The sequence below is a fragment of the Postia placenta genome (assembly GCF_002117355.1).
Source record: "Postia placenta MAD-698-R-SB12 unplaced genomic scaffold POSPLAscaffold_5, whole genome shotgun sequence".
NCBI lineage: Eukaryota > Fungi > Basidiomycota > Agaricomycetes > Polyporales > Adustoporiaceae > Rhodonia > Rhodonia placenta.
Genome location: NW_020169836.1, coordinates 833,348 through 859,682, shown reverse-complemented (window position 1 = coordinate 859,682; position 26,335 = coordinate 833,348). Strand labels below are relative to the sequence as shown.

The following is a 26,335-nucleotide window of genomic DNA, read 5'->3' as shown; positions in this document are numbered from 1 at the left end:
GTGCCCTCACTCACTAGTTGCCATCGTACAGGATGTATTGCGAACCCTGCATCAGGAAACCGTGGCGGGATTGACAACTTCGGCTCCTCACCTGATCGTCTAGGATCTTCGTGCGTCTGTAACAGTACTTTCTGTCTATGAGGAACAAAATCATGTATGTACACTATAGCGATCGTCTTTTGTCCTGTATGAACAACATCGAGCATGACTGCTGGCATTCTTCTGTCTTCAAGAGCATTAAACACAACCCAGGACGTTTCCTACCTTCAGAGATATTGCCCCAGAACCACTACTTCATGCGGTTCTGTGGCCAGAATCAATGAGTGCAACCTTGCGGACCACGGCTTTTGAGCGCAGGTGCATCAGCAAAACCGGATCCGGCGTGTAATAGTATACATGGCAGCGCAATCAATGCAATCGGGCGCCATTATTGGAGCACGGGGGCTGAAAGGTTATAAAGGCGAGTCCGCTTTGGCCATAGACACAATCATTGCAATAACTGGCGGCTATTGGCAAGATGACATATAACTTGCGTCACCTGGTATAATCTTATAATCTTATGCTCGAATGGCAAACATCGACTGCCTAAACAGGCTTGCTTATTGCCTCATCGCGGTTTTCCGGGGTCCTCACAAACAAATCGGGGTGCTCATAAAAATACAGGTACTATTACTACGGGTGCGCCGGTCTACAGGTTCTCGCGCCGCCTGCTCCCGTGGACGTCGAGCCGCAAGCTGGGCTCCTGATGTGTTAGCGGCCACACCTACCATCTCAATACTTTGCCTCGATGTGGCATCAGCAGGACATTCAGGTCGCAGAGAGTATGAGCTTACCACTTATACCACTAAAGCAGTTTGGAGCTGTGCTGAGCTATGCAAAGTTGCAACCTGTAAATCGCACATGGTGTGAGTGCGAGATCGTAAGCCCGATGAGACACGGCCGGAAGGAGGATTCCGCAAAGGGTGTAACTTACCATCTTAGAGTAAGAGTAGAATCTGGTGATTCCATGAGATTGATGAAGACCTCAGGCCAACAAGAATGCTGTGCTCATATGCGCTCATATGCGCCATTTTATCTGCAGTTGGCCAAGGAAATTTCAAAATAATGGGTGTCTGACTCACCAAATGATCTTGAGCCTCTCCACTCGACAATTCACTGACTATATTTACTCCGGCGTCGACATGTCAAGCGGCTGAAAGTAGCGCACCACTGGTCAGCGACTCATCTTTTTGGCGGGACACTGGAGGACTCACACTCCACGACAGTCCTTCCCATCACAGCCACTAGAAGACGATGGCATATTTGGCATGCCTAGCGGATCGCACCCCGAGTATGAGCGACTGATACATGGATATCCGGAGCCTGCGTAGGCTCAGACTAGGTTGAAGGAAGGAAGTGCATTAAGACGTGCGAGTCTGTTGATGACGGTGCTCTGGATAGTGAAAACTCGGACTTGAATGTCTAGACGATGCAGAGAACCATTAGACAAGCTCAGAGTGAGGATGGCGAGGACACGGAGGACAAAATGATGTTGTTGTACTAGATATGCGTAATGAATTGCGAAGTCTTGTTATCTGTGCGATGGGTAAATGTGCACTCTTACTTAGTTACTACATCGTGTCCTGTATCGCATTGGTCAGCAAACAAAGTCGGAATGCATACAATACACAGTGTGATTGTGATTAGAATATTAATGTTGCTGTACTGCATGCCCGTACCAGGCCTTACCACATATCGCAATCTCTGCACATCCATACAATCAAGTAACATTCTGACGACGAGTCTCCAATCTATTATCACGTGCTACCATCATGGCTGTTAGATTGCACGCGCTCCACCTGCCTGTCGACCACTTTGGAATCATGTCCAGTATTGGGACAAGCATGTAATTACACGTCAGCTACAGACAATTACGGTGAGTATACATAACTAATATATTGTCTTATGCGTCGAACTTGGTTTTGCTGATGTGCGAGGCATTTTCGAGCGCCGAAAACGATGAGATCTGTTTACGTAACGAAATCCTTGGGCCAGCTCCAGTTCCAGATTCACATCGGCATACATACCAGACTCAATGGCAGCTGGCTCGTCCGAGAGATGCTGCACGCACTTCGGGGTGTATGCACTGGTAAGGGAATCGCGTTGTAGTTGTGGACTACCAGGTAACATGTCAAGGTGTCTGCCAGAATAGAGACATACTTTCAAAATCCCATGGATATTGATTCGTGCTCATTTGCCTCCCGGCGTAGCTCACCAGGTCCTGTAAATATTTGACGATATCCTAACCGCGCACTGATACTTTATATGTGGCTGCTGTATTAGTTCGTACCGACACTCTCTGCCTCCCAGCGTTGACGTGGTTGAGATTATGATCGTACTGACTCCGCGACAGGCCAGCCTCTCGTCAGCCCTTCCCTGGTTATCGCTCACTCGGACAAACAACGGCATCTTCTCCTTGTCTATTTCTCTATCCAACAAGCTGGAGACTCAAGGCAAGTCAAGCGCCCGATCAGCTTCCCTTCATGGAGTCCCAGACCAGCTCTGCCTCGACCACGGCTGCAACCGCCGTGCCGACATCCAGGACCTATACTAAGGCAGACGTGTCCGTGTTTTCCCCCTCGCTTATAATTGCTCTTGCAGTATGTTCTGGTGCATTCCTACTCGTGCTGTCTGGTCTTCTCGTCCTCAGGGTGTATCTCCACCGCCGCTGCCGGTCCGCTCAGAGCAAGTACCTCCAATTCGATATCGAATTTCCCCGCGCCCTGTCTCTTTCCGGCCCCCATGACACGTTCACCGGAAATGACACTCAAGGTCCGCGAAAGCTCTTCCTCCCGGCTATGGCGGCCAATAGATCCTCGCGCAAACAACCGCCCTCAACGCCCCTCGGCAAGCTTGTTGACAAGTATAAGCACTACAAGTCCCGCAAGGTATGCACAATCCCGTCCATCTCTCCTCTCTTTATCGTCGAGGCGTCATTGTTGGCGTGCGGCTGACACCATGTAGGCGTCTCCGGCGAGCTCGTACGACGGCTGGAACGACTCGACCCTCCTCGATAGCGACGTCGATCTCAAGACCGGATTCAGCCCCGACTGGGCGCAAGAGCACGTGCGTGCGTTGCGCGCCGCGCAGGACGTGCATCTCTTTCCCACACACGACGACTTCCTCGAAGACGCCTCAAGTTCCTCGCTAGACTCCTCAGACGACGGGCCCGCCCCTGACGCGGCTTCGGCTGACACGACCATCAATGTCCCTTCGGTGCAGCGCCCCCCGCCGGCGATAGTGGTCGACCACTGCGAGTACCTGCCAGTCCCGACGCAGGGCGTGGCCAGTGCGCTCACCGGCCAATCCGCTGGCCCAGGCCATCTTCAAGTTCCCAGGGATACGTGGACGGCGGTCGAAGGGGCAGAGTCGGAACGCGACCCCCGCCAGTCTGAGGGCAACTCATCGGATATCTTCACCCCACTACCGCTCCCGCGTGGCCTCAGGGCTCAGTCCGTATCTGGTGCTCGCGTCGACGACTCTGGTTCTAGTCTCTTCGGTTTGGGGATCTCAATACCGTCCTCGGTCCCGCCGCTTCCTCACCAGCCGTGGTCTTTCTTTTAACTGATGCTGGATCTGGATCGAGCGTGTTGTGCTGTGCTGTGTTATCGTGCTTGTGCTATTCCCAGATCATGCTACCCACAAATTTCTGTGTTATATCCATCGTCCTGAATTGCATCTGCTGTCTTTTCATCCCGCACGCCTTCCTGTTGCATGAGAATATGCTGAGGTGCGAAAGTGTGATTGTGGAGAGCTGAGCATCACAGAAAGACGTAACAGGGCCTCGACCCTTGACAGCGCGTCGAACTCATCTCAGGTGTGCCGTGGTCAGACTCCCAAAGAGGTCGTGGAAGCGTACAGAGCTGCACGTAAGGTGCATAGCCCGAATGTGTCCAAGGGGTGCTCGTATCACACATACCAGCGTAGCGTAAACGATACCGGAAATGCTATATAGCAATTGTATAGCCTTTGCTCCCTTGCCTCTGTGTACGCGTCTTCGAAGCGCATCCGATTTGGCAGAGTTCATAGCACAGCTAGTCTGTGTGGAAGGAGAAGCAAAAGAGAGGGGTATCTCGGGTAATCTCGTTAAGGTAGCGTGACTGTCCAGGAGCGTTGGTATTATACATATTCGCTCGAGATCAGATGGTTCATGATAATAGCCTCCTTGACTGTGCAGGTCGTCAACATGTGTTGTCCATCTAGTGGTCGGGGACACTTACCACGGGTAATAACAATGGCAGTGGTATTGATATCCTGGTCGCGAAAGTTGTGTCAGCAGAGTAGCAGCCAAGACGAAAGGTCTGCGCCGCTCACGATTGCACATGTGAAGTCAATGTGGAGCTGTCGCCTTTGTGATGAGGCGTGCTTGTGTATTGATACGAACTTTCGCTTGATATCTGGTCCAAGGCGGGGTACAGAACATGTGAGGGTTGGAATACACCGGAGAGGAAAGCAACAGACATTCGCATACGAGTTCGAAATCGAACGGATCGTCCTTGTAGCTCCTGACATACTGGCTGAAGGAGATCCCGGCTGCGAGCTTCTCCCTGAGGATGTCGGTTTTGTTGAAGAGCAGGATAAACGTCGTCGACGCGAGGAGGCGACTCGTGCATATAGTCTTCCACAAATTGAAGGAGTCTAGCTGATGGGAAATGCGTCGCGTTCAGATAATCCAATGGGTGTAGTGGTATGCGCACGAACCAAGCGATTGACGGATCTATCCTCTAGTAGGACTTCGTTGAACGCGGCCACCGGACAGAGGAAGAGGATGGCATTCACTGTGAGCGCGATGAGCTGCAATTTTGAATACCAAGGGTTGGACACGGACCGTCCTCAAAGTACGGCACCCAACCAGCTGACGTCAAGCATGAATAGACAATATGTAGCGTAGCGGTATTGCGCACCTCGTTGACCTCTGGCACCTCCGACGTCGTAAAAGACCCACTTCTGTGCTGGGTCACCGGCTGGAACCGTGGATTAGGACACAGCAAGAAGGTAGACCAGTAGACCGACATTGCTCAACGCTCATGACGTGCTCTTCCGCGCCTATCGTCTGCAATCGCGCCTTCAGGATGTCTTCTGCATTGGGGATGAGAGACTTGGCCAAATAAGCTAAGCTGGCGGCGCGTACGGTAAGTGGGCACGAAGTCTGCAGACGCAACACGCGCTGCCTCGTCCAAGAAACTGGGCAGAGAGTACCGACATTAGCTGGCATGCCCACACATTTCCGGACGAGCATGAGGGACGAGACATACAACCCTGATTGCTGCTGTAGAGACACGCCTTCGTCTTGCAAGCCTGCCTGGGCATCGGGATCCGCCCACAGAGTGACGATGTCATCTCTGCATGCATTGAGGATCTGCTGTGCATCGTCCAGTTCATCTTGGCGCGTGTCGATGGTGCGCGAGCCCGAGTTCACGTTCCGTCGCAGACGTAGAAGCGACTTCCACCCAGACCCACCGCGGATCGAGACCTCGGAGGCCCGGCCGTAGACCCAAGGTGCCGCTTCCTCGACTTTCAGTGTGCTGCGCGAGGGGTCGTTTGCGGACAGACGCTGCACGAGAAGCATTTCGACCTGGCGGAGAGGGGACAATCTCATTCGTAACGAGCGCAGGGTGTCCTGGCCGCGTAGCTGCTGTATTCGTTCTGGGGAAAGCACATCGAGGACGAAGTTCACGGAGCGGGTGAGATTGAGGTGGATCACCGCACGCCATGCCTCCGTTTCGGCGTTGAATGCCTCGGGAGAAAAGTGTAGCTGGAAATTCTTCAACATTGTCGACTTGCCGGACTCGGCTTGTCCTAGATGTGGGCGTATGTGTCACATTCCGATTCTCCGCAGAAGGACCGCCAGACGCGCAATTCGATCATCATACCTAGTAGCAGAACTCTGGTCTGATGTCGACGCCGAGCACGCATTTCCTGCTTTTCCAGTTCCAGCTCATGGTCAATTGAATCCGACACTCGACGGGCTTCCTTTTCTTCTTCCAGGCGCACGGCCTTCTCGAGTTCTGTCTCTGCATTTGGGGGGTAAGGTGGCCATGACTCGGGTGCGTTGAACGACGCGGATTTTCGCCAGAGCATGAACGGACCCACAGAAGAGGAGGTAGGAGAGAAAGTCCAGCGGAGAGAGCATGCGTAACCGACTGAGAAGAGGACTGCATGGTCCATATGGCAATCTCGGCGCGCTAGCGCGGTTTCTTGGTGCGTCGGCGTCGGAGAGAGATCACCCCGAGATTGGCGGAAACAGGTATACATATTATGCCTACATGGGGTTGCAGACTCGGATGCTCATCCGTCTGAGTCCTCTATACAATAATGCACAACAAGTGGGCATGAAGGCCGCTTTGTGCTCGATGCTTGCACATGCAGTGAATAATTTGGGCGAGGTGGGCTGCCTGTGCGAGATATGCCGCCGCTGTGGTATATATGATCTAGTCGCCAGTGACGACCGGCAAGTCGTGTTTTGCGGGGGACGAGTTCCTGGTACCTGCCATGATCCGGAAGTATTCCTGCCGATCGGCCCTCGTTCAGATCGGGCCAGGGCCAGATGCAATCAGACAGGGAACACAATCGACATGTAGTATTAAGGGGTATCTACTGTACAAATGCCGACGCAGATATCATTTGCACCTCGGTCCTTGACCAAGTATTAAGTGACCAAGACCCAGACTAGAGCATCGTTGTATCGCTAACTGCGAAATGATGTCTCCGCTAACCTTCGCTGCGAGGCCCGGAGAGCGACCGGCCAGATATGCAAATGCCACGAACACACTGTTTCAACCAATAAAAGAGATCCCCACTTTGCTCGTGACCGACAGGCATCGACCAGCGCCTTGCAGACGATGCGGTATACCCTCGGTCAACGTTCAACGACCGAGGTGCGAAGTTCAGACGTGGGATCTGCTCAGAATCCGCGTCGGGATCTCGTACTGTGAATACCCCGATCAAAGTCCTGAATAAAATCTGTGTCCGAATTGCAAATGAGTATATCCACTTGCAAATCAGCTTCTGGTCCAAGGTGGTGCCCGTTAACACGCAAATGTCATGTTATTGTTATTGGACAGTAGCTACTAGTAGAAACAGCTAGAGGAGAGTTGCAGACGAGCTATGTCCTCTGCAACAAGATGAGCCATGACGCTCGTGTCGATGGGCTACAGATGTGTCATTGTTCTGCAACAATCAGCAGACGATGCGGAGGATTCGGAAGTTGTCGGAGACGCGAACAGTGACTGAGGGAACGCAAATTCTGTACAGACAGCATTATCATGCATGCAGGCAAGCCTGCGTATGCGAACAAAACGTAGAATACTATGTATAGGGTTGGATGGCGGAGCGTCATAGCGTATGAATGAGCCCAAGAAAGGGGTGGAAAACATTTTGATCGCGGTCATGATATGCGTTATGTGTGCAATGAGATAGTGGTCGTGGCCAATAATAACCTGTGAAAGATACGATAGCAAGCAGAAGAGAACCGATCGACAAAGAACGAAGTACAGTGCAACCATGTACTGGTTGCGACGAACCAGGCTGACGCTAGCGTCTGCAATTCTATCAGCCGCACCAGAGATGCGCAATTCATTTTGTGCCTCCGGAGGTGCGTCCGGAGTGCATACGGAGTCGTTGCTCGTGTGTTTTAATTATGCTGCGTGAACTTCGGACGTCCACGTCGGGTGAGCGTCCTTTCCAAGGACGAATACAACGTCCTCCTCCTCGTCTTCTTCCAAATCCATGTCTTCACCGTCTTCGGCCTCGGGGCTATCGTGCGTGGTGGATGATAGCGCCACATACGTGTCCTGAGATGGCGGGGCGTTGCTCGGATCTTGTTCCATGTATACCGTGCTAGCTGGGGCGGTGGGCAGCACATAAAGCTTCCAGTCCCGCATGCGGACCCAATCGCCATATACCTCCACTAAGCTCGACAAAGTGAGAACGTCCTTGACGAGCTGCCAGTCCTCGGTCAGCCGTTTCACGCGGTTGAATGATGACAGGAGGGATATCTCGATCCACCCTGCGGAGTCCATCTGGGACCGAGATGATCAGCAATAATCTGATACCGTAGACAGTGGAGCGTACCTTCTGCCGCAGGAAGAAGTCCATAGCCATGTTCTGGGGACTGAGGTAGTACTCAAGCTGACCCAGCAGGTGATATCTGAGGGGGTCCAAGGGGAAGGACAGAGGAGATTGGGGCATCGGAAGCGGCGGCTGCGCTGGAAGGTTTTGCGTCGGAGGGGCGTAAGGTGGGTAAGTGGGAGGGTATGCCTCGTAGCCGTGCGTGTAGTATGTAGTCATGGAAGGCGGCGGCGGAGGATAGAATCCATTGAGATCAGCCTGCAAAGGCTGCGCTTGAGGAGGCTGCACGACGAAGGGCGGCTGCTGTCCTTGTACATGATACGCACCGCCACCCCTCGAATGAGTGCGTGAGTGATAACCACCCCGCCCGTACCCGCCGCCACGGGCTCTGCGCCCGTTGAAGCCGCCTCGTTCGTGTCCACCGCGGTCGTAGTTGTAGCCTCCCCTGACCGAGCCACGTCGTGGACGCCCATAGTACTCTCGTTCTGGTTGCCATTCTCGCCTGTTAGAGCCATCCCCAGATATCGCAGGCTGGTATCCGCTCTTCCGACCGAAGCCAAAGCCGTAATCTTTGACCTTCCAATCGTCGGCAGAGTTGGGCTCAGAAGCAGACTGCGGCGGTAGAGCAGAGGGGGCGTAGACAGGCGACCGGCTCGATAGTGCGCCGTTGGTTGTCGTCATGATAAGGGGCGGACGAGGCGGAAGTGGATGAGCTAGGACTGGTTGCACTTGTCCCTCAATGACATCCGACGCTGATTCCTGGCCTTGGGCGGCGCCGTCCGACTCATCAGGATGCTGCGTCGTCCCGAACTCCCACTTCGTCTCCGTCAAGTCGATTGCCTTGACGGCAGCCTCAATCTCCTCAACGGCCTTCTGTACGCCGCTTACAGCAGGATCCGCTGCTTCGTTGATTTGCGCGATCCCTTCAGACTGTTCGGAGGCCGTCCGGGCAATACCAACCACCGCTTCACCCATCACCAATGTCCGGCCTTTCGACTGTGTGCGCGTGCGCGATCGTATACGTGCGGGGCCAGCCTCTCCGGGAGCTACTCCAATGACGAACGGAGGTATTGGCTTCTCACCATTATCTTCCGGGTTCTCCGCAGCCTCCGCCGGTATATTAGCTGGCGAGCCACCGACATCTAGACCCAGCGCATCTCCGTGCGCAGAAGCAACGGGACTCGCGCTTGCAGTGACCACGACGTCTATGCTCCCAAAGCTGAGCTCCCTCGCGCGCCTGCCCCTTTCCATGTCCCTTGTTCCTTCACTCTGACCCTCGGGTCCGATCGCAACTTGCTCCTCAGGTCGGGTGTATGTCGCGGGAGGCGGCAGCACAAACTCGCCGTCCCTATAACCGGCAGCAGCCTCGCTCTCGCCAGGAGGCGGCGGTCGTGCGAGCATTGGTAGAGGCATGCCATCCGGCGCCGCTGGTGAGTGTGAGACGGGCTGAGGGGCCCAGTATACATACGGCGGGTATCCGTAGTAGGACGAGTACATGGGATATGGCGGTGTTCCTGCGTAAGAATGATGTACGGGCACCTGGCTCCCGGGAGCTCCGTAAATGTGTGGAGCAGGGGCGGGTGGTGGCAATCCATACGGAGCCTGCACCGGTGACCCTGACGAGTGAGGAGAATGATATGAACGTTGAGCACTCATGGGTGGTGGGACGTGAGGGAGAGCGTAGTAAGAAGGCATAACGCCATTCACGCCTGCAAGCTCCTCGGCAGGGCCCGAACCCCTAGAGGCAGGTGGCTGTCCACGGTGTGCCGCTGCGCCAGGAATGAACTCGGGAGGCAGGAACGCAGGCAAGAATGCCTGCGGTGAGCTCGTGCGCGACGACCGCATGCTGATGCTCCTGCTTGCAACGCTCGCCGCTCCCGGGCCCACAGCAGATCTCTGCGTAACAGCGCCCTCCTCCGGTAGGCGCCGTCCACCACGCCCAGGCGCAGCCATTGGGCTGGAATGTGAGCTACCCGTCCTGCTTTGTGCCTGTGATTGCGCTACCGAGCTTGTGTGGGAATTCGACACTGAATGGTGGGCACCCGTTACCGAATGCGCCCGACTTTGACCTTGTGAGCCAGACCCGGATGCCGAGGACGGACCAGGATGTGGAGGATGTCGAGAATGTCCATGGTTGTGTTGATGCATGTGGTGCGGGCGATGGCGAGGGTTCGGCGGGCGAAACGCGTCAGCTGCTTCTTGCATCTCGGCGGCCGGTATTGGCACCCATTTCGTCTTCTCACCTGTGGATCAGAGAGAAAATGACAAACCACGACGGCCAGGATCAGCATCCGTCGGTCAAGACACCCAGGCAATGACCCATTGCCTCCAACGAATGTTGAAGATGGACCAGGTGCGGGGTGCACAAATAAAAAGACGCACTCTTCCTCGAAGGCCCTTGGCCCTGCGAACCCTCCCTCGACGCATCTCGCTCATGGCCTTGCCCAGCAGGCTCGCTCTCTGCCTGTCCACTCCCAGTGCTTGTATGGCTCACTGACTTGCCAACCTCGGGCCAGCTCTCCGTGTCCTCTGATGGTGGCAGTATGCTCGCGCGTGGGCGCACTACAAATGCGTCGTCTTCTCCATTGGCGGGACTTCTACCGGGCACATTTGTAGAGGGTCGTTGATTCGTCACATTTTGCAATGCGTTCGAGGAAGATGCGACTTCTTCCAGCGTCTCATTATCAGCTTGATGAGGACTTGGCGAATTTTGTACAGGAACAGATGCGGTCGTCCCCTGGCTGGACCGCACCCGAGCCATCTGTTCCTTCCGCAGACTCCAGACATTGACCGCAGGAGCGGCTGTCGACTTGACAGTAACGTCGCCTTGTGGCTGTGGCTGCGATACTACAGAATCACGAGCGGTAGAACTTACGTCGCCGTTGACATTAGCGGACGATCGTGAAGGCGAGGACGGACCCGAGATAGATTTGGCTGACGATAGTGCGGAGGGCGCAGAGTTACCATCGGCACGGGCAGTTCTGGCGACGTTCATGCTAGCATTCGCTGCTGTTGACGGGCCCGGATGAGGTGTTGAGGTGCTCGCTGAACTCGACGAAGGCAGTGCTATGCCCTGCGAGCCAGCTTGTGGCTGAGCCTTTGGCCGCGTATTCTGCGCTTTTTTGGCACGGTCTGCATAGGAGAGTGGTGGATTCGGGGCGGCTGACGACTGCGATGAGACCATCCTGGTGGCCGACGAATGCAACGCGCAAGCTCTGCAGCGGACCGAAATCGATTGATGGAGCGAAACAGACAGAGCGGCGGCTAGCTCACGACCACAGAAAAGGCCTTGAGCTTGCAGACAGATACCGTAAGACGGTTTGAGTTTGAAAAATATCGCCCAACGAAGGGGGAATAGGAGTAGGTTGCAGTTTGGAAAGGAAGTTATGTCGTTGGTGGGTGAGCTTACATAATACAACGATGCAAACGAGTAACGCCGGGTACAGCACAATGATCAAGCATTTATCCGACTAGATTAGATAGAGCAAAGATGATCCATCGATATTGTAGCTAAGATACAAAATGTATTCAGGAAACTGAGTACTTGTATTTGCAGAGGTCATCGGCTAGAACTTTTGACTGGCCCCTAGGCGCTTGATAGACTAGCCATATCGTGATCTTAAACCTCTATACGATCACCGAGGTCTCTGCAAGTACACCCTAGTACCCCATCAACATAAATTGCCGTGCATTCCTCTGGGTGCTATGGAAGATTTCTTGTATCTTTTGTTGCCGACTCGAAGTCCATGTGCGTAGACACAACATGCCGATGAATGAGCACACTTACTTCGGTGCTTCGCTCAAACAGTCGCTAGCGCTTGTCTCTAGCCCAGTCGACAGACACTAGCTTCGATGAGACGTTCTCCACAACTTTGTTCTGCTAACAGACAGTCAGAAGCAGGTTTATGGCTTATCGCTACTGCGCCTTACTTTGACAAGCGTGCCTACCACTGACAGAAGCGCAGCTACTCAGAACCATCAAGGGTGGTATATCAGGAAATGGACGTAGGAGTAAGCTGGAGTACTCCCGACCTCATCCAATGGGCATGGACGCAGGAAACGCGTAGAGCACCGTCTCATTGACTAGAGAACGCGACAGGTGACGCGATCACATGACCGCGTATATTCTGCTTGCCAGAGAAGTCACTCACGGTTCCTCTGCTGGGAATTGTCCCACCGCGACGAGGCTGGGCGCTGGACATGGATCGTGTGTATGTACCCTCAGGAGTGACGATATTATGACTAGTATGACTGGCTCCGTCGCCTCAGAGATACCGGATCTTAGGGGCAGAGTCTTTATCGTCACTGGGGGAAGGTGCGTAAATCTTCGCATACTTACTTATCCATTTGACGATGCCTTGCTTAAACAGTAGTGGGATTGGATATGCGACTGTTCAACATCTCGTCCGACGGGGCGGCAGGGTTTACATGGCAGCGCGGAATGAGGAGAAAGCTCGGACGGCAATCGACCATTTAGAACCGGAGCCAGGAGTCGAAGAGGTATGCTTCCTCAAGCTTGACCTGAGTGATCCCCGGGAGGCAAGAAAAGCTGCCTTGGAATTCATTTCAAAAGAGAGGAGACTGGACGTACTCAGTGCGTAGGGGAACGGGCACAGCACATCTTCAAATTGAGCTCACACCCTTGGCGAGAAGTTAACAATGCGGCGATGTAAGAGCTTCCAACGAGCTCACCTACTCCACACTCATTATGACGCAGGCCGCGCAGTCCGTACTCGAAGACTCACGAAGGTCAGTCTTTCACCCATGTTCGAGCTAATTTTGCATTAAGCTAAATGCGACCCAGGCATTCAAGACATCATGATGGTCAAGTACGGAACTTCTTGACTGCATCCAGGATACTGGCAAACTAGATGCACTATATAGCCATATAAGCCCATTTGTCTTCACAATGAGTCTGCTCCCTCTCCTTGAAGAGACAGCTAAGCACTCACAAAGCGACGTCCGAGTTGTGAACGTGGGCAATGTGCCGTTTGTGGGACCATTATCAATTTGACACATAATGTCGTCGCAGGTGTCCTCTGACGGTATAATGTTTCTCAAACGAGGCATTCGCTTTCGGAACCTGGACGACTTCAATGACGAACACAACGGGGAATTTGCTCCCGACTTGGCCAGATACTGTCTGTTTCTATCTTCCCTGCTCTCTATCGTGCTAACGTTCAGCTCATTTGAGGCCGTAGCAAACTAGCGAACATCCTCTTCACCATGGCGCTGCAAAAGAGGCTGGACACTCGAAACGTACCCATCCTAGCGCTGGCCCTCAACCCAGGCCTAGTATGCACAGGTCTGTGCTCCATTGCATCACCTGCACGTCCGCTCACGTCAACCCGGGCCCGTCCCCTCGGTCCTCAGACGGCGTGTTGAACGACGTCAGGTCGCAGCCACCAATCATTTCGCACATTTTTACCATGGTCATTCGTGCGCTGTGGGCGGCTCCCTCGCGCGGAGCTCTCACATCTATCTTCGCCGCTACTGCGCCTGTGGTCCGTGACCAACCGCAACTATATGGGGGTGCTTATCTGCAGCCGCCTGGCAAATTGGGCCGCCCACCGAACGCCGACGCTAGGAGCCTGGAACTGGCGGAGGAGCTGTGGGACACTACTGAGAGGCTGTTAAGGGATATTGGGGTTGAGATCGAAGGAGGAATTGCTGGAGACCCGGTACTTCGCGCATGATCGTAGAATCCGTGCGTTTTCCTTCGGTCTTGACCGAAATGACCTACGAGATGTTAGTGCACATGGCCACACTCGCGCTCGATGATACCTCGCAGTGCACAGAGATTGGCTGGTATACATAGCTAGATATTCCCGTGCATAGCTGCAAGAAACAACACCGCCCAACTGCGAATCGAAGACTATCTCGGACATACATGCTAATAGTAGAAACGTACACGAGAGTACAGCTAGTCCATTAATACCTCGACTCCGGGTAGGCTATCTATAGAACACGCACACCGTAAATAAATCGTAGACCAACGAGGCAGAGAACGTGTAGGGGGATGAATCCGTCGTAAGCCATAAACAGAGCATAAGAAGTACGCTTCAATTACGTCATAAGTCCACATTGTCCCAGATACCGAAGCCAGTCCGCGACGAAGCATCGCCTTCAAAACCCTCATAGCAAACGAAGCAGCATGTCAGCGCAGATTGCGGCGATGGGAAGGCCTAGCCACCACCGCCACTCGGCGCGTGTACTGTGTGCGGCGTTGTGCGGCTGGGGACTAGCCTGGCTTGTCTGTGTCGTTGGGTCGCCGGTCGTCGAAGGCGTGACGGGGCGGTCACTGTACGTGCGTACATAGCGCACCTCGAAATATGCGTCGTCGTAGTTGCTGCCGTCCCCTACGACACAATCGAGGTACTGTGCAGGGCCTCAGTTGGACTGAGCAAACGGGACAAAGGTATAAAATTAGACGCACGCAATCGTGATTAGGCCCCGCGTTGTAGCACTGCGAGTCATAGATGCCCGGAACACCAGCCCTGCAGAGGAAACGAGGCACCAATGTGAAATTGGGTTAGGTCAGTGGACCGATGTCTCGGACAAGCGCACAGCATTGACGCTTACCAGTCGCCGCACAACGTGATGTCAAATATCAGCTGCTGAGGCTTGTAGAACTGCGTGATGTTGCACGACGTGTTGGTGGGAAAGCTCGCTGTCGGAGTGCCGAAGGTTGAGACGTCCATGGACGAGTTTGCACCGGCATTTGCGATGGAATCTGGAACATCCGGTCGCTATATGCGCGTAAGATTACTGTACTGGGTCCCAAGGACGCAACGTACACTCCAGAACCACATGCTGCGTCATGGACACTGTCAATGAAGTTCCTCGACATCAAGGCGGGGAATTATGCTTACAAGATGCCTGACTCATCAAACCAGGTGGCGTAGACGCCTCCGCCCACGGAGGCAAAGCCGGGGCCATAGCTGTTGTTAGCAGGTATCCCGACAGTGCAGCCCGACCCTGTGCCACAGTCTGTGTCGATGTTGTAGCCGGTCTGATTGACCTGCGGGTAGTGTGTGCATCCTGCCGTCGTGTGCAAAGCCATCTGGTTGCTCGTCGCAAGGTTGATGGCCTCGATGATATCTGTCACAATATGTCAGGAATATGACTCGCCCAGACGCCGCCCACTCGCTAACCAATTTCGCCGCCATCAGGCCAGTTGGGGGCGGTACTCCAGAAGGCGGGCCACACGGAGCATCCGTACGGGATATGCAGGAGGTCGATGATCCAGAGGCTGCCAAAGTCGTAAAATTCGGAGGACGTCAGTCGCACCTGTGGACGTCTTACTTTGACGGGCATACACCAGAAACAAGGACGTACTGAGTTCCGCCTTTCTCCGACGCTGACAGTTGTGCGGTTGTCCACTCTTATGATGGCGTTCCCAGCTTCATTGACAGATACCAGCTGGTATTCGGTAGCCAAAAGCGCGGTTTGGTAGGTAACGTTCCCTGTCATAGGGGTCAACCCTGTGGATCGTGCTGGGACAACATGTCTCACGAACCCAGAGTGAGGTTGTCCCACTTTCCGTAGAATTCCCAGCCTGAGAAGAATGTCAAGCCAGAGTAGTTGTGCAGAAGGTCAAAGGCGGTGGCGAGGACTCCAGTCCGAAAGAGGAGGGCGAAAACAGAGAGGTACCAAAATAAGTGCATGGCCAGACGACGACCCAGGGGCGGTCAGCTCGGGTGCAGAAGGGGGATGGTGCGTCGGAGAGGATGAATGGTGTCGGGTCAGAAGAGCATGTCCACAGCGTCAGGTCAGCCTCTGCCCCTATAGCGCTCCCTATATCAGTTCTCGGCGACCCATGACGGACGACAATGACCGGGAACGCGGATGCCAAGGGGGAAAGGGCGCTTAAAGCTAGATGTCCTAGGCATCGAACTCGAGATCTTGCCTGCCATGAGGTCCCGTCCCCTCCAGCAGGCCGGAGTCCTCATGCGCGATCACGTGGCCCCGGTAGCGCGCGAACCCAAGTGGCCTCTCTGGCGCGTGACTGAGAAGCAGCATGGCCGTTATGGCAGTCGCGCGATGCTGGTCTTGCGTGTTCGTCTTGCTCTCAGGGGGGAGAGCAGAGACGCGTCGTAGCGCGTCGTGTGTTACCGCGCGGCTTGCTCTCGCCGTCAGTCTCGGAGCGCGGATCGGCACCGAATCTAGTGCACTTTGGGGCAGTGCAAGCTGCCACAGATATGGGACTCTGGTGCCTGCATTGGCTGCTGCATCCGATCGCAGTCAATCAGCCTGCTGCTGTTTCATAAGGCAGGCCACACAGCCGAAGAGGTGAACGTCAACATACCGCAAGCAACTGGAGTCGAGTCAGCTGTAGCTTATGGCCCCGTTGAAGCCAAGACGACGTCGGCATCGATGGCACCTGATGCTACGCCTTGATTCGAAAACACGACCTACTAGCTGAGCGGCGACATGACGCCTTGTTTGGATCGTACCCGAAGGTCGGTCCGCTTCGTCCCACATGCTGTCGTGGATGGGTGCCGTTCCCATAGGGCGTCGGCACTAGAGACAGCATGGTCGTGACCCGGGTCATGACATAGTTCAACAAACGCAAGGGAAAGTCGTTGATCGCTACGTCTGTCGCTATGACGATTGCGCGCGAATGAAGGTGACTGACAGTGTTGAGGGCTGGAACACCGAAGGGAAGACTCATGGCTCAGGCCTGCAGTAAGGCGTCATGCATGAACTCAGAGATCGACGGCATGTTCTCAGGACTTGGTGTTCCTCCACGGCGTTATCCATCGAGAATTACACGAGAACGCACCTGAGCATGTCCATTCAGAGTAGCACACGCTGACGACTGGGCTGTATGCGCATCGCGCTCATCGAGTCAAAGTATCTCGAGCGCCAAGATTCCAAGGCACCGAGTGCAGTATGCCCAGTTGACAGAAGTTGGGTAGCGGGGTGAGATCGCCGTCCAGCTGTTCTTACTCAGTCTCAACAGTCCGTTGTTGCTGGATACCTATTCAAGACCAAGACATCACAGACAGCAGATTCCAGCCCGCATAGTACAAAGAGATTCAGAATAAACTGCATTGGCTGAGATCCATGAGTTCGCAGTAACAGGCCGACTTGATCAGGCGCGCTTGAGCGCGCGCCACCCGGAGTTGCCCGAATGGCACGCTTTCGCATCCTCACCGCGTCGGCCAGCACGCTCACACACCCAGCTTTCGTTCTGCCGCCATGTCTTAGTACGCCGCCGTCTTCGTCCTCCTGGCGCACCTTGTATGCTGACGAAGACGCTCGCAGCGTGATCCTCGGCCGTGCCATCAAAAACGAGTACCTCGCCCTCGGTACGATCTTCAGCGCGGTCAGCATCGGGATGCTCGCCTCGGGCGGGAAGAAAGAGACCCCCGCACCGAGTGCAGGCAAGTCGGTGCTCGAGCAGGCGAAGGAGAGCGTGAAGTTCAACGCGGGCTCGAGGTGCGTCGAAGCAGAGTCGTATTTCATCACATTCTGACGGCTTACACGTCCGTATTCCAGCGAGGAAGAGCAATTGTGCGTGCATGAAACTTTTCTAGCTTTATGGAACGGACTGTCGACAACTAACCAGGATGGACAGCATTAAGAAATTTGTGGAGGAGGCGGAGAAGGACGCGAAGCACTAGCACTAGCACGGCTGTGTAGCGACTATTTGCGCTCAATAGACCGCCGCAAACCTCCGCCCCGGAACTGTGCTAATCATGCCGTGTGTGCTGCATTGCCCAATCTATTGTAATAGTGCCCCGCACTGGTATTATGCCAACAAGCTGTGTTTCTAAATGACTGACAAGCAAGATGCAAAAATATGAATGCCGAATGCGAATCCGCAGGAAGAATATGCTGGGTATGAACTATCACTATGAGGTACCAGACTAACAATGAGAGGATATCATATAGACTCGTGGATGTCAAGAACAGACAGATATGCAAAGGGGAGACGCGAACTGGCTCTACCAGTTCCATTCATCGTCGCTCTGGTCTTTCGTGTTTACGGATGGTGTGCGACTACTCGTCGAGCTTGAGGAGCCCTTGGAGTCGGGGACCATAACGCTGCCAAGACCTTGCGCCTCACTATCATCGTCTAAGAGTGAATGTGTACTGGCGGAGGATGCCATCATAGGAGGCGGCGTGGAAGCAGAGGGCGATGTGGAGAGGGGGGAGAGCGTAGCGGCGAATGGATTGGAGGAGACGGATACAAACGTGCCTGACGAGGGCCCTGGCGAGGTGAGGGCAGAAAAGAACGTCTGCGATACGTCCGAGAGGATAACCGATGCGCGTTTTTGACTCTTCGTGAAGCTGTCCATGAAGTTAAGAACGTGTCCTGTTCATGTTAGGGCAAAGAGGTGGACATACGTTTCTCCCTTCTGAAGCTCCTCCCACTTGCGTCCAACACTGCTGCCCATGGTCTCCATCCATGAGGACATGGGCTGCCCAGCTAACACTCCGATGCCAGGTATCGCAGGAGGCGGCAGGCCCGACGACAGATTGAGACTTGATCGCTTCATAGCCCGCGTTCTTGGCGAGTCTGCACCCAGTGTAGCAGACGTGTCCGCCAACGGCGAGCACAGCGGAGATGGCTGCTCGCGCGACTTGCGCCGATGCAGCTTAGCTGCGCGCAACGCGCTCGAAGGTGAGACCTCCACGCTGCCATGCGGCGACCCTTCGCGCTTCTCGTCCACCTCTAGCAGGGGCTCGTCGAACGCGAGGGAGGACGCAGACGACTGCGACAACCGCGTGCTGGTCGTGTGCGACGAGGTCGACGTGCCTGTAGTGGACACGGACGACGTACTCTGCGTATTGGTGTGACCGCGGACGCGCCCCATCGTTGAGCGCGACACGGACGCGAGCCCCGGCAGTACCTGCACGGGCACGGGGGATGCAGGGGACGCAGAAACCGAAGTCGGCGAGGAGAGGTCGCCGAGGCCGGAAGCAAGTAAACGCACGCCCTCCTTGATTCCTTCGAGTGCGCCGCCGTTCGGCGAAGTCAGTGGGGACGGCATAGACATGCGGTCCATGCCTCGGCTGACGATGCGCTCCCACTTGCGCTTGAGCTCGGCGAGCTCCGCCTCGTGCATCGCGAGCTGGGAGCGCAGCTCGAGACACTTGGACTCCTTCTGGGCGATGAACTGCAGCAGATCCGCGTGCCTGCGGGGACGGACGCTCGGATTGCTTCAAACATAACGAAGACGGGGCGGACGTACTTCTCGGTCAGTGTCAATGGTCCTCTGTCCGCCTTGGGCGACTGCACGTCCACCGACCCCAGGCTGCGCCTGTCGCCCTTTCCTCCTGGGGTGCCATTGGCCTTGGGACCGAGAGACAAACTACGCTTGAGCGAGGGCGCTGCGACGATCGTTGGTGACCGCAGGTCCCATGTCGGCGCGTTATCGCTCGGGAAGTACGAGATGGACGACTGGCGGCGGGATGCCTTGATGCTGCGAGCAGTCGGGGGTGGCGTAGAAAGCCCAGATATTGTCGGGGATGGACATGAAGACGTCGAAGGTGAGGCACTGGCTGGGACGTTGCCATCAACCAGCTGTAACGGCCTTGGACCAGATAATGAAAGCGGCCGCGTGGATAGTCGTGGCGAACTCATAATAGTGGGAACAAGGAGTGAGCTGCCGACATGAATCGTCGTTGCAGTGACGAGAGGTAAAGGATTGATGGTTGACTCAATAGTCGTGTTGGTTGGACGGAATATGGTGATTGGGCGCTTCGTTGCCGGTAGAAATAATTGGATAATGCAAGATCTTAGCATACTGTATCGACTCGACCTAATGTTAAGTCACGGGTCACGGGCACCATTGAACATGGGCAGTGCATTCGGGGTGCACTGCAGGCTCCTTTCCGCCGTCTTCGGGAGTTAGGATTTAGCTATGAGGACCGCTGTCGGATGAAGCCCCTCCTAAGTAATGCATCTTAGAATAGATCTGACGCCACATATCACGTGCATATCATGTGGAAGTCACATGTTTTCAAACTCCGCAATCTCAATCCCCTCCAACTCCCTACGATGGCTGGCACAAAACATTTGTAAACAGCGGCACTCGGAGGACAGTCACCCCGATTGGGCAGGCGGGCGCTCCACAAAATGCCCCACAAATCTTAATAAACACAATCACATGAGCCTGAACCCAATGTGTCTGAGGTGCATTGGAATGTACAGCCTCCGCGTGTTAGAGCAATATGAATGTCAAAGTTTGAGCGCAGCTTCTCAATGTTTTTGCAACACATATGACATCCTTCTCTACCTTTAGGATCTCGGGTGCAACCTTCACCTGCCATTCACATGGGTCACAACTTAGCTTTGCAAATGTATTTGTTTGGATGGTAGCGTCGATGGTCAGCAGGAGGGGCTTGTTTAGGGACATCACAAATAGCAAACATGTTGCTCTTGACCCATACTGTCACAAGTTGGCACAGTGTCTAGCCATTTTTTTATTTTTTCCTTTTCACAGGCTCAAACCCGCAACCTCTATACTATATGCTCTATGCTCGAATGGACAAGCCTTGCCGGCACATCATATTGCCATGTAGATAGATTAAATCAGATAGGATGGCAGTGCATGGCACAGCCCGGGCTCCGCTGACACAGCCATGATGACTCACCGGCCTCTGGGGCTGCGTCAGCATACTGCACATGGACCAGCTGTGCATGGACCAATGTGCACAGCCTGCCCTTATCTTCCCCTGTATATAAGCCTGCCTCCACTGCCCTAGGGACCTCAGTTTTGACCTCTTGTCCCTAGATCAGTAAACCTCTGTACATACTTACTTTCCTATACTAACTTAACTTGTACCTCATCCTCTCCTCTTGATCCCTCAGCGTTATCTTGCACCCTGTCCCCGGCTCCCACGCGTACCTTGACTGTCGACTCGGCTCCCTTCTTCTTCAACTCCGGTGCCTCAACTCATCTTACTCCCTGCAAAACTGACTTCTCGGAGCTCTCATCCATTGCACCTCGCAGGATCCGTGGCGTTAATGGCTCTGTCATCTACGCTTATGGCGTGGGCAAAGTCTGGCTTCATCTTGGCAAAGGTCGCTCGCTCCTGCTTGACAACGTGCTCTTTGTCCCTCAGGCCACAGTGTGCCTTCTCTCGATATCCGCGCTCTGCGGCTCTGCCTCACATCCGCGTGTCACCTTTGATCACGCTACTGTGCGTCTTTTGGACTGCTCTGTGTCGGATTCTGACTTCCCAGATCGGGACGTTTGACGTCCGCGGTCGCGATCCACGCTCCCTACGTCCATCCGATACCTTAGCTCGTTGTCTGTCTACATACACGTGATACCTACCCTTCCTACTTATACCTCGCTCCCCCCGCTCCCCCACTTCTTTCCTCAGTCGTTCTACCACCACGGCTGAGGTATGTTCACTCCATCCCATTCTCCCGTACCTGTACTGATTCAATATGTAGTCTTAGACTTACGTGTATTCGGTTCAGGTATAAACAGTCGTTCTACCACCACGGCTGAGTCTTAGACTTACGTGTATTCGGTTCAGGTTCCTAAAGGTTATGAGCCCCGCGCTCTAACCAAGCGCACTCACCTAGGACCCTCCGATTCCGATCTCGTACACTGTGGTCACTTTGCGCCTGCTGCGCTCAACTCGTATCACCTTCGCTCTCCATGGCACCTCCTCGGTCTCCTCGTCGTCCATCTGGAGGAAAGTCTGGACGCTCCGCTCCCACTACACCTGCATCTGGCCTTCAAGCCCCCCTTTAGTTGGACGCCCCTGCACCTCCGATTATGCCCACGCCTACTGCACCATCGTCCCTTCCACCGATCCCCATTGCCGCGCTCCTCATCCCCTCCGCGCTCTACACCGGTGGCGTGATTCTTGAGCGCTCTGCCGGAAATTGGGTCGAATGGCATTCCTGGATCATGCGATCCCTGGCGACCTGCGGCCTGGATCAATACCTGCGTGGTTGTGTCCCGCGTCCCGTTGCCTCCGTCGACCCTGTCTCCGCTCGCAACTGGGATATGAACGACCGCATGGCGCGCGCGTTCATCACATACAAATTGGGTACCTCCGAGCGCAAGTTCTTCGAGATGCATGAGGCTCTCGAGACCCCCGCTGCGGAAACCTGGGCTGCGCTCGTTACTCGCTATGAGCATGAGGGGGCATATGCCCAGCTTCTGCTCCTCAAGGAGCTCTTCAGCCTTCGTTTCACCCGCAACGAGCCCTTCCCTGATGTCGCCGCCCGTGTCGCCAGCATCAATGAGCGTATCTTCAAAATCGGCACGCCAACAGAGGACTCCATGCTCTGCCTCGCTCTGCTCCACTGCATGTCTGGCGACCTCGAGTATCTGCAGTCGCAAGTCAGCACGTCCCTCTGTCAGGCGACTCCCTCGTCTCCTTACACATCTACCGACATCATGACCCGCTTGGAGCTTGAATGGCAGGTCACTACCGGCTCCATCATCGGCTCTAATCTTGGCGCTACCTCCTCGGCCACGGCGCTCGTCGCTAAAACTCATGGCCATAGCGGGAAACCTCGCAAGACCTGTTCGAACTGCAGCCTGACTGGCCACGATGTCGCCGACTGCTTCCAGCCGGGCGGCGCTATGGAAGGCAAATGAGCTGAGGTCCTTGCGGCCAAGCGTGCTCGTCGTGACAAAGACCGTGGCAAGGCGCCCGCAGGCTCGAAGGTTCTTCGTGATGCTGCTGGTCACGCATTCATGGTGTCCGATGCCGGTGAGATCCATTATGTCGATACCTCCATTACTGCTGCCTCTACTGCCACGCCTACTACTGAGTTTGCTGGCCTTGCTGTTGATACTCCTGCTCCTGACGACCTTTGGGCTTCTGCGCCGCTCTCTCCGGCGGACGCGTTCGAATACAGTGCGCTCACTGGCTCTCTCGTCGACGAAGATACCGCGTCCATCGACTGGGCTGCGGATCCCGCCGCGTTCTCGGCCTCTTCCAATCCTGCCGCTGCTCTTGGCGCCGCTCCCTTCTTCTTCGACTCTGGCGCCTCCGCCCACCTTTCCCCGTGCAAGGAGGACTTCTCTGATCTTGTGCCCATCGCTCCTCGTGGCATTCGCGGGGTCAACGGCTCCGTCATCTACGCACGTGGTGTTGGACGGGTCAAATTGCATCTTGGCAAGGGGCATTCGCTTATTCTTGACAGCGTCCTCTTCGTTCCCCAGGCTACCGTCCGGCTTGTGTCCATCTCCGCTCTCTGTGGTTCGCTGTCCCGCCCTCGCGTTGTGTTCGACCACAACTCTGTGTGCCTTCTTGACCGCTCCGGTGCTCTCCTCGCCTCCGGTTCACTTTCCGCCCGTCGCCTTTACGCCCTGACTGGTTCACCTCCTACCATCGATCATGCCTTCTTCACTTGTCGCCGCCCCGATCTCGTCTCCTGGCACCGCCGTCTTGGCCATACCAATTACCGAACTATCTCGGACATGGCTCAGGCGGACCTTCTGCCAGGTAAGCCCGCTGCCCTTTCTGTCGCACCACCGAAGTGTGACTCGTGCATCCTTGGCAAACAGACCCGGACGTCCGTTCCTCAAATGCGGGGGGGTGAACGAGCTTCGCGACGGTTGGGACTGGTTTACGCGGACTTAATGGGTCCCGCTGATGTACGCTCGGCTTCTGGCAATCTGTATGCACTTCATATAATCGATGACTTCTCCTCGTACTCTTGGTCGATCCCCTTGCCATCCAAATCGGTGGCGCTTTCCTCGTTCTGCGCCTGGGCCATTGCGCGCACCAATGAGACAGGCGAACCAATCGGCGCCGTTCAAATTGACAATGGCGAACTACTATCCAAGGAGTTCCTCGCATTCCTTGCTCAGAGGGGCATTGAACTACGGCGCACCTCGCCCTACACGTCGGCTCAGAATGGCCGTATTGAACGCCTACACCGCACGCTGATGAATCGCGCACGTGCTATGCGCATTGCGTGTGGGCTTCCCGCCGCTCATTGGGACGAGTTCCTACTTACGGCTAACTACCTAACAGTACGCACAACATCTCGTTCCTTGTCTCCCGGGGTCACCCCATATGAGCTTTGGTTTCGGCATCGCCCTGACCTATCCCATCTGCGTGAGATTGGGTGTCGTGCGTTCGTTCTTATCCAAAATCGCCATAACCCCAAGATATATGAGCGTTCTACTGAGTGCGTCCTCATAGGTTACAGCCTCACTTCCAAGTCATATCGCTGTTATCATCGTGCTTCTGGCAAAGTGTTTGAGTCTTATCACGTTTTATTCATCGAATCTTTCGAAGACGCTCTTCCTCCTGCAGTGCCGGCTGCCCCTGCTGTCTCTTCTTCTTCCCCTGAGTCTTTGCTTGTGCCTCTTGCACCTGTTGACAGCTCTCCTGCTTCCATTGTGGCTGATCCTCTGCCTCTTCGCCGTTCCTCTCATACCTCAATCATCTCAGAGCGTCTGGCTGCTGCCTCGGCCCTGCCGCATCCTTCTGCCGTCTCTCGCGCTGTCGCTGAGTCTGCCGCTAGTGGTGCTCGTGTTCAGGCTGCTCGCGCTGCTCGTCGTGCTGGTTTGCCCGTCATTGCTGAAGAGCCTGATCCCGACGCCCCTTCACTGCCTACTGCGCCTGCCGTGCCTTCGTCTGACGCTTCCATCCCTACGCATCTGTCCTCTGACTCTGCAGCTTGGGCCACTCTACTTGACGCATTGTCTGCCTCTCCTGTTGGACCTGCTGTCGACGTCGAATACCCTGGCGACCCTGCCACGCTAGCTGAAGCTATGGCCTCTGCCCATGCTGATCAATGGCGACAGGCGCTCCTTGACAAATTTCAGTCTATTCGAGACCTTGGCGTATACAAACTGGTTCCCCGCTCCTCTGTCCCTGCTGGTCGTCGCATCATGAAAGGGAAGCCCGTGTTCCGCCTCAAATGAGACAAAGACAACGTGCCTGTCCGCTTCAAAGCTCGCTGGGTCTGTCGCGGTTTCGAAGCTATCTATGGGCAAGACTACAACCGTACCTCCTCTCCTACTGTCCGCATGGAATCCTTCCGCGCCCTCCTTCATCTCGCTGCTGCTCGGAACTGGGAAATTCATCAGATTGACGTCAAGACCGCCTTTTTATATGGTTCTTTGCCTGACGACGAGATCTGCTACATGGAACAACCCCCGGGTTTTGAGGAACCAGGCAAACTGGACTGCGTATGGGAGCTCCACAAAGGCCTATATGGAATGAAGCAAGGCGGGCGTGTCTGGAACAAAACTATGGATGTATATATGGTATCTATCGGGTTCACGCGCATCCCCTGCGAATATTGCGTCTACTTCCGGAAGTCTGATGTCACGAGTTGGCACGGCGCCTAGCCGTTTTTTAATTTTTTCCTTTTCGCGGGCTCGAACCCACGACCTCTGTACTACCTGCCTGATATGGACGCATCGTTATCTACTGTACGATTAGATTAGATAGGACGGCAGTGCACGGCACAGCTCGGGCTCCGCTGACACAGCCGCTCTGACTCACCGGCCCCCGGGGCCGCGTCAGCATGCTGCGCACGGACCAGCTGCGCACGGACCAACGCGCACAGCCTGCCCTAATCTCCCCATGTATATAAGCCGGCCTCTGCTGCCCTAGGGACCTCATTTTCGACCTCTTGTCCCTAGGTCAGTAAGCCCTCATTTGTATTCTTTCTTACCCTACTAACTAATATACTTTCTTGTCCCTAGCCTTAGGTTTGAGCTTAGCTCACCATCGCTTCGGTGAGATCTAGTCGAACACCCCCCGCTTTCAGGTATTCCCCTGTCGCTTGACCTCAAGTCGCGACATTAGGTTGAAACTCCATAGCGGCCGGCGTTCATTGGAACCCAAACACTCACTTCCTACAGGTCGGGTGGTGCGCACCCCTACGATACTTCACGGTACATACGATACGTAAATAGCTTTACCATACATCGCCACCCCTCGAGGAACGAACTCTTCAACACCTGCACTTCAGTGGGCGGTGTTTGTCCTCACGGACGCGTGGACTAGGTTCCTGCTGCATAATAGTCAAAAGCAGTACTGGGCCCCACGTGAACTGCGAACCTCAGGGTCTTCTCGGGCGCCGTAGCGTAAGCTAGTGTAGTACGGCCATTTTTAGTACGCGCACCTCCCCGTCCTCCCCCCATCCAACGTGGCTGCCTGCCAAGGCCAGATCCACGCATTCGACTCCCAGGACCTCATCGACGTCTACATCCCAGACGGCCCTGAGACTGTCCTCTACCGTTGCGAGCAGCAGCCGTGCCCAAATCGGACA

The 26,335-nt window shown here is 55.0% G+C and overlaps 8 protein-coding genes across 8 annotated transcripts; 4 read left to right on the top strand and 4 right to left on the bottom strand.

Annotated features, from left to right (window-relative positions):
* Positions 1–2,522: 2,522 nt before the first annotated feature.
* POSPLADRAFT_1033010 (hypothetical protein) lies at positions 2,523–4,323 on the top strand (the record flags this gene model as incomplete). The annotated part of the gene is made up of 6 exons (XM_024476906.1): positions 2,523–2,927; positions 3,004–3,105; positions 3,130–3,590; positions 3,820–3,908; positions 4,006–4,130; positions 4,243–4,323. The coding sequence occupies 6 exons, from the start codon at positions 2,523–2,525 to the stop codon at positions 4,321–4,323; spliced, it is 1,263 nt and encodes a 420-aa protein (XP_024340147.1).
* POSPLADRAFT_1045698 (hypothetical protein) lies at positions 4,312–6,120 on the bottom strand (the record flags this gene model as incomplete). Its single annotated transcript, XM_024478834.1, has 9 exons — positions 4,312–4,436; positions 4,501–4,681; positions 4,741–4,817; positions 4,868–4,894; positions 4,944–5,003; positions 5,053–5,118; positions 5,171–5,223; positions 5,295–5,838; positions 5,913–6,120. The coding sequence occupies 9 exons, from the start codon at positions 6,118–6,120 to the stop codon at positions 4,312–4,314; spliced, it is 1,341 nt and encodes a 446-aa protein (XP_024340146.1).
* A 1,556-nt stretch (positions 6,121–7,676) lies between these two features.
* POSPLADRAFT_1033008 (hypothetical protein) lies at positions 7,677–11,293 on the bottom strand (the record flags this gene model as incomplete). The annotated part of the gene is made up of 4 exons (XM_024476905.1): positions 7,677–8,060; positions 8,113–10,352; positions 10,492–10,948; positions 10,985–11,293. 4 exons carry the CDS (start codon positions 11,291–11,293, stop codon positions 7,677–7,679), a joined length of 3,390 nt encoding a protein of 1,129 aa, XP_024340145.1.
* A 928-nt stretch (positions 11,294–12,221) lies between these two features.
* POSPLADRAFT_1033007 (hypothetical protein) lies at positions 12,222–13,805 on the top strand (the record flags this gene model as incomplete). Its single annotated transcript, XM_024476904.1, has 8 exons — positions 12,222–12,316; positions 12,356–12,424; positions 12,480–12,703; positions 12,827–12,858; positions 12,965–13,084; positions 13,142–13,250; positions 13,319–13,414; positions 13,483–13,805. The coding sequence occupies 8 exons, from the start codon at positions 12,222–12,224 to the stop codon at positions 13,803–13,805; spliced, it is 1,068 nt and encodes a 355-aa protein (XP_024340144.1).
* Positions 13,806–13,953: 148 nt separating this feature from the next.
* On the bottom strand, positions 13,954–15,864 carry POSPLADRAFT_1069800 (glycoside hydrolase family 16 protein). Its single transcript, XM_024482370.1, has 8 exons — positions 15,629–15,864; positions 15,448–15,575; positions 15,264–15,399; positions 14,982–15,210; positions 14,907–14,922; positions 14,692–14,858; positions 14,546–14,606; positions 13,954–14,487 (listed from the first exon to the last, which is right to left on the bottom strand). Exons 1-8 carry the CDS (start codon positions 15,774–15,776, stop codon positions 14,245–14,247), a joined length of 1,128 nt encoding a protein of 375 aa, XP_024340143.1. The 5' UTR covers positions 15,777–15,864; the 3' UTR covers positions 13,954–14,244.
* Positions 15,865–17,380: 1,516 nt separating this feature from the next.
* Positions 17,381–17,738, top strand: POSPLADRAFT_1088628 (hypothetical protein; the record flags this gene model as incomplete). The annotated part of the gene is made up of 2 exons (XM_024483065.1): positions 17,381–17,568; positions 17,684–17,738. Coding segments are annotated over 2 exons (243 nt in total), but the record flags the coding sequence as incomplete, so codon positions are not given.
* Positions 17,739–18,062: 324 nt separating this feature from the next.
* On the bottom strand, positions 18,063–19,705 carry POSPLADRAFT_1045694 (hypothetical protein; the record flags this gene model as incomplete). Its single annotated transcript, XM_024478833.1, has 3 exons — positions 18,063–18,408; positions 18,466–19,257; positions 19,314–19,705. The coding sequence occupies 3 exons, from the start codon at positions 19,703–19,705 to the stop codon at positions 18,063–18,065; spliced, it is 1,530 nt and encodes a 509-aa protein (XP_024340141.1).
* A 2,782-nt stretch (positions 19,706–22,487) lies between these two features.
* On the top strand, positions 22,488–23,682 carry POSPLADRAFT_1045693 (hypothetical protein; the record flags this gene model as incomplete). The annotated part of the gene is made up of 3 exons (XM_024478832.1): positions 22,488–22,646; positions 22,698–23,198; positions 23,647–23,682. 3 exons carry the CDS (start codon positions 22,488–22,490, stop codon positions 23,680–23,682), a joined length of 696 nt encoding a protein of 231 aa, XP_024340140.1.
* Between the last annotated feature and the right edge of the window lie 2,653 nt (positions 23,683–26,335).

Coding starts and splice junctions, on each gene's coding strand:
- POSPLADRAFT_1069800 (XM_024482370.1), bottom strand. CDS start 15,776: ATGCACTTATTTTGGTACCTCTCTGTTTTCGCCCTCCTCTTTCGGACT. Junction 15,400..15,447: donor TCGGAGAAAGGCGGAACTCA/GTACGTCCTTGT, acceptor AGACGTCCACAG/GTGCGACTGACGTCCTCCGA. Junction 15,211..15,263: donor GCCTGATGGCGGCGAAATTG/GTTAGCGAGTGG, acceptor ATATTGTGACAG/ATATCATCGAGGCCATCAAC.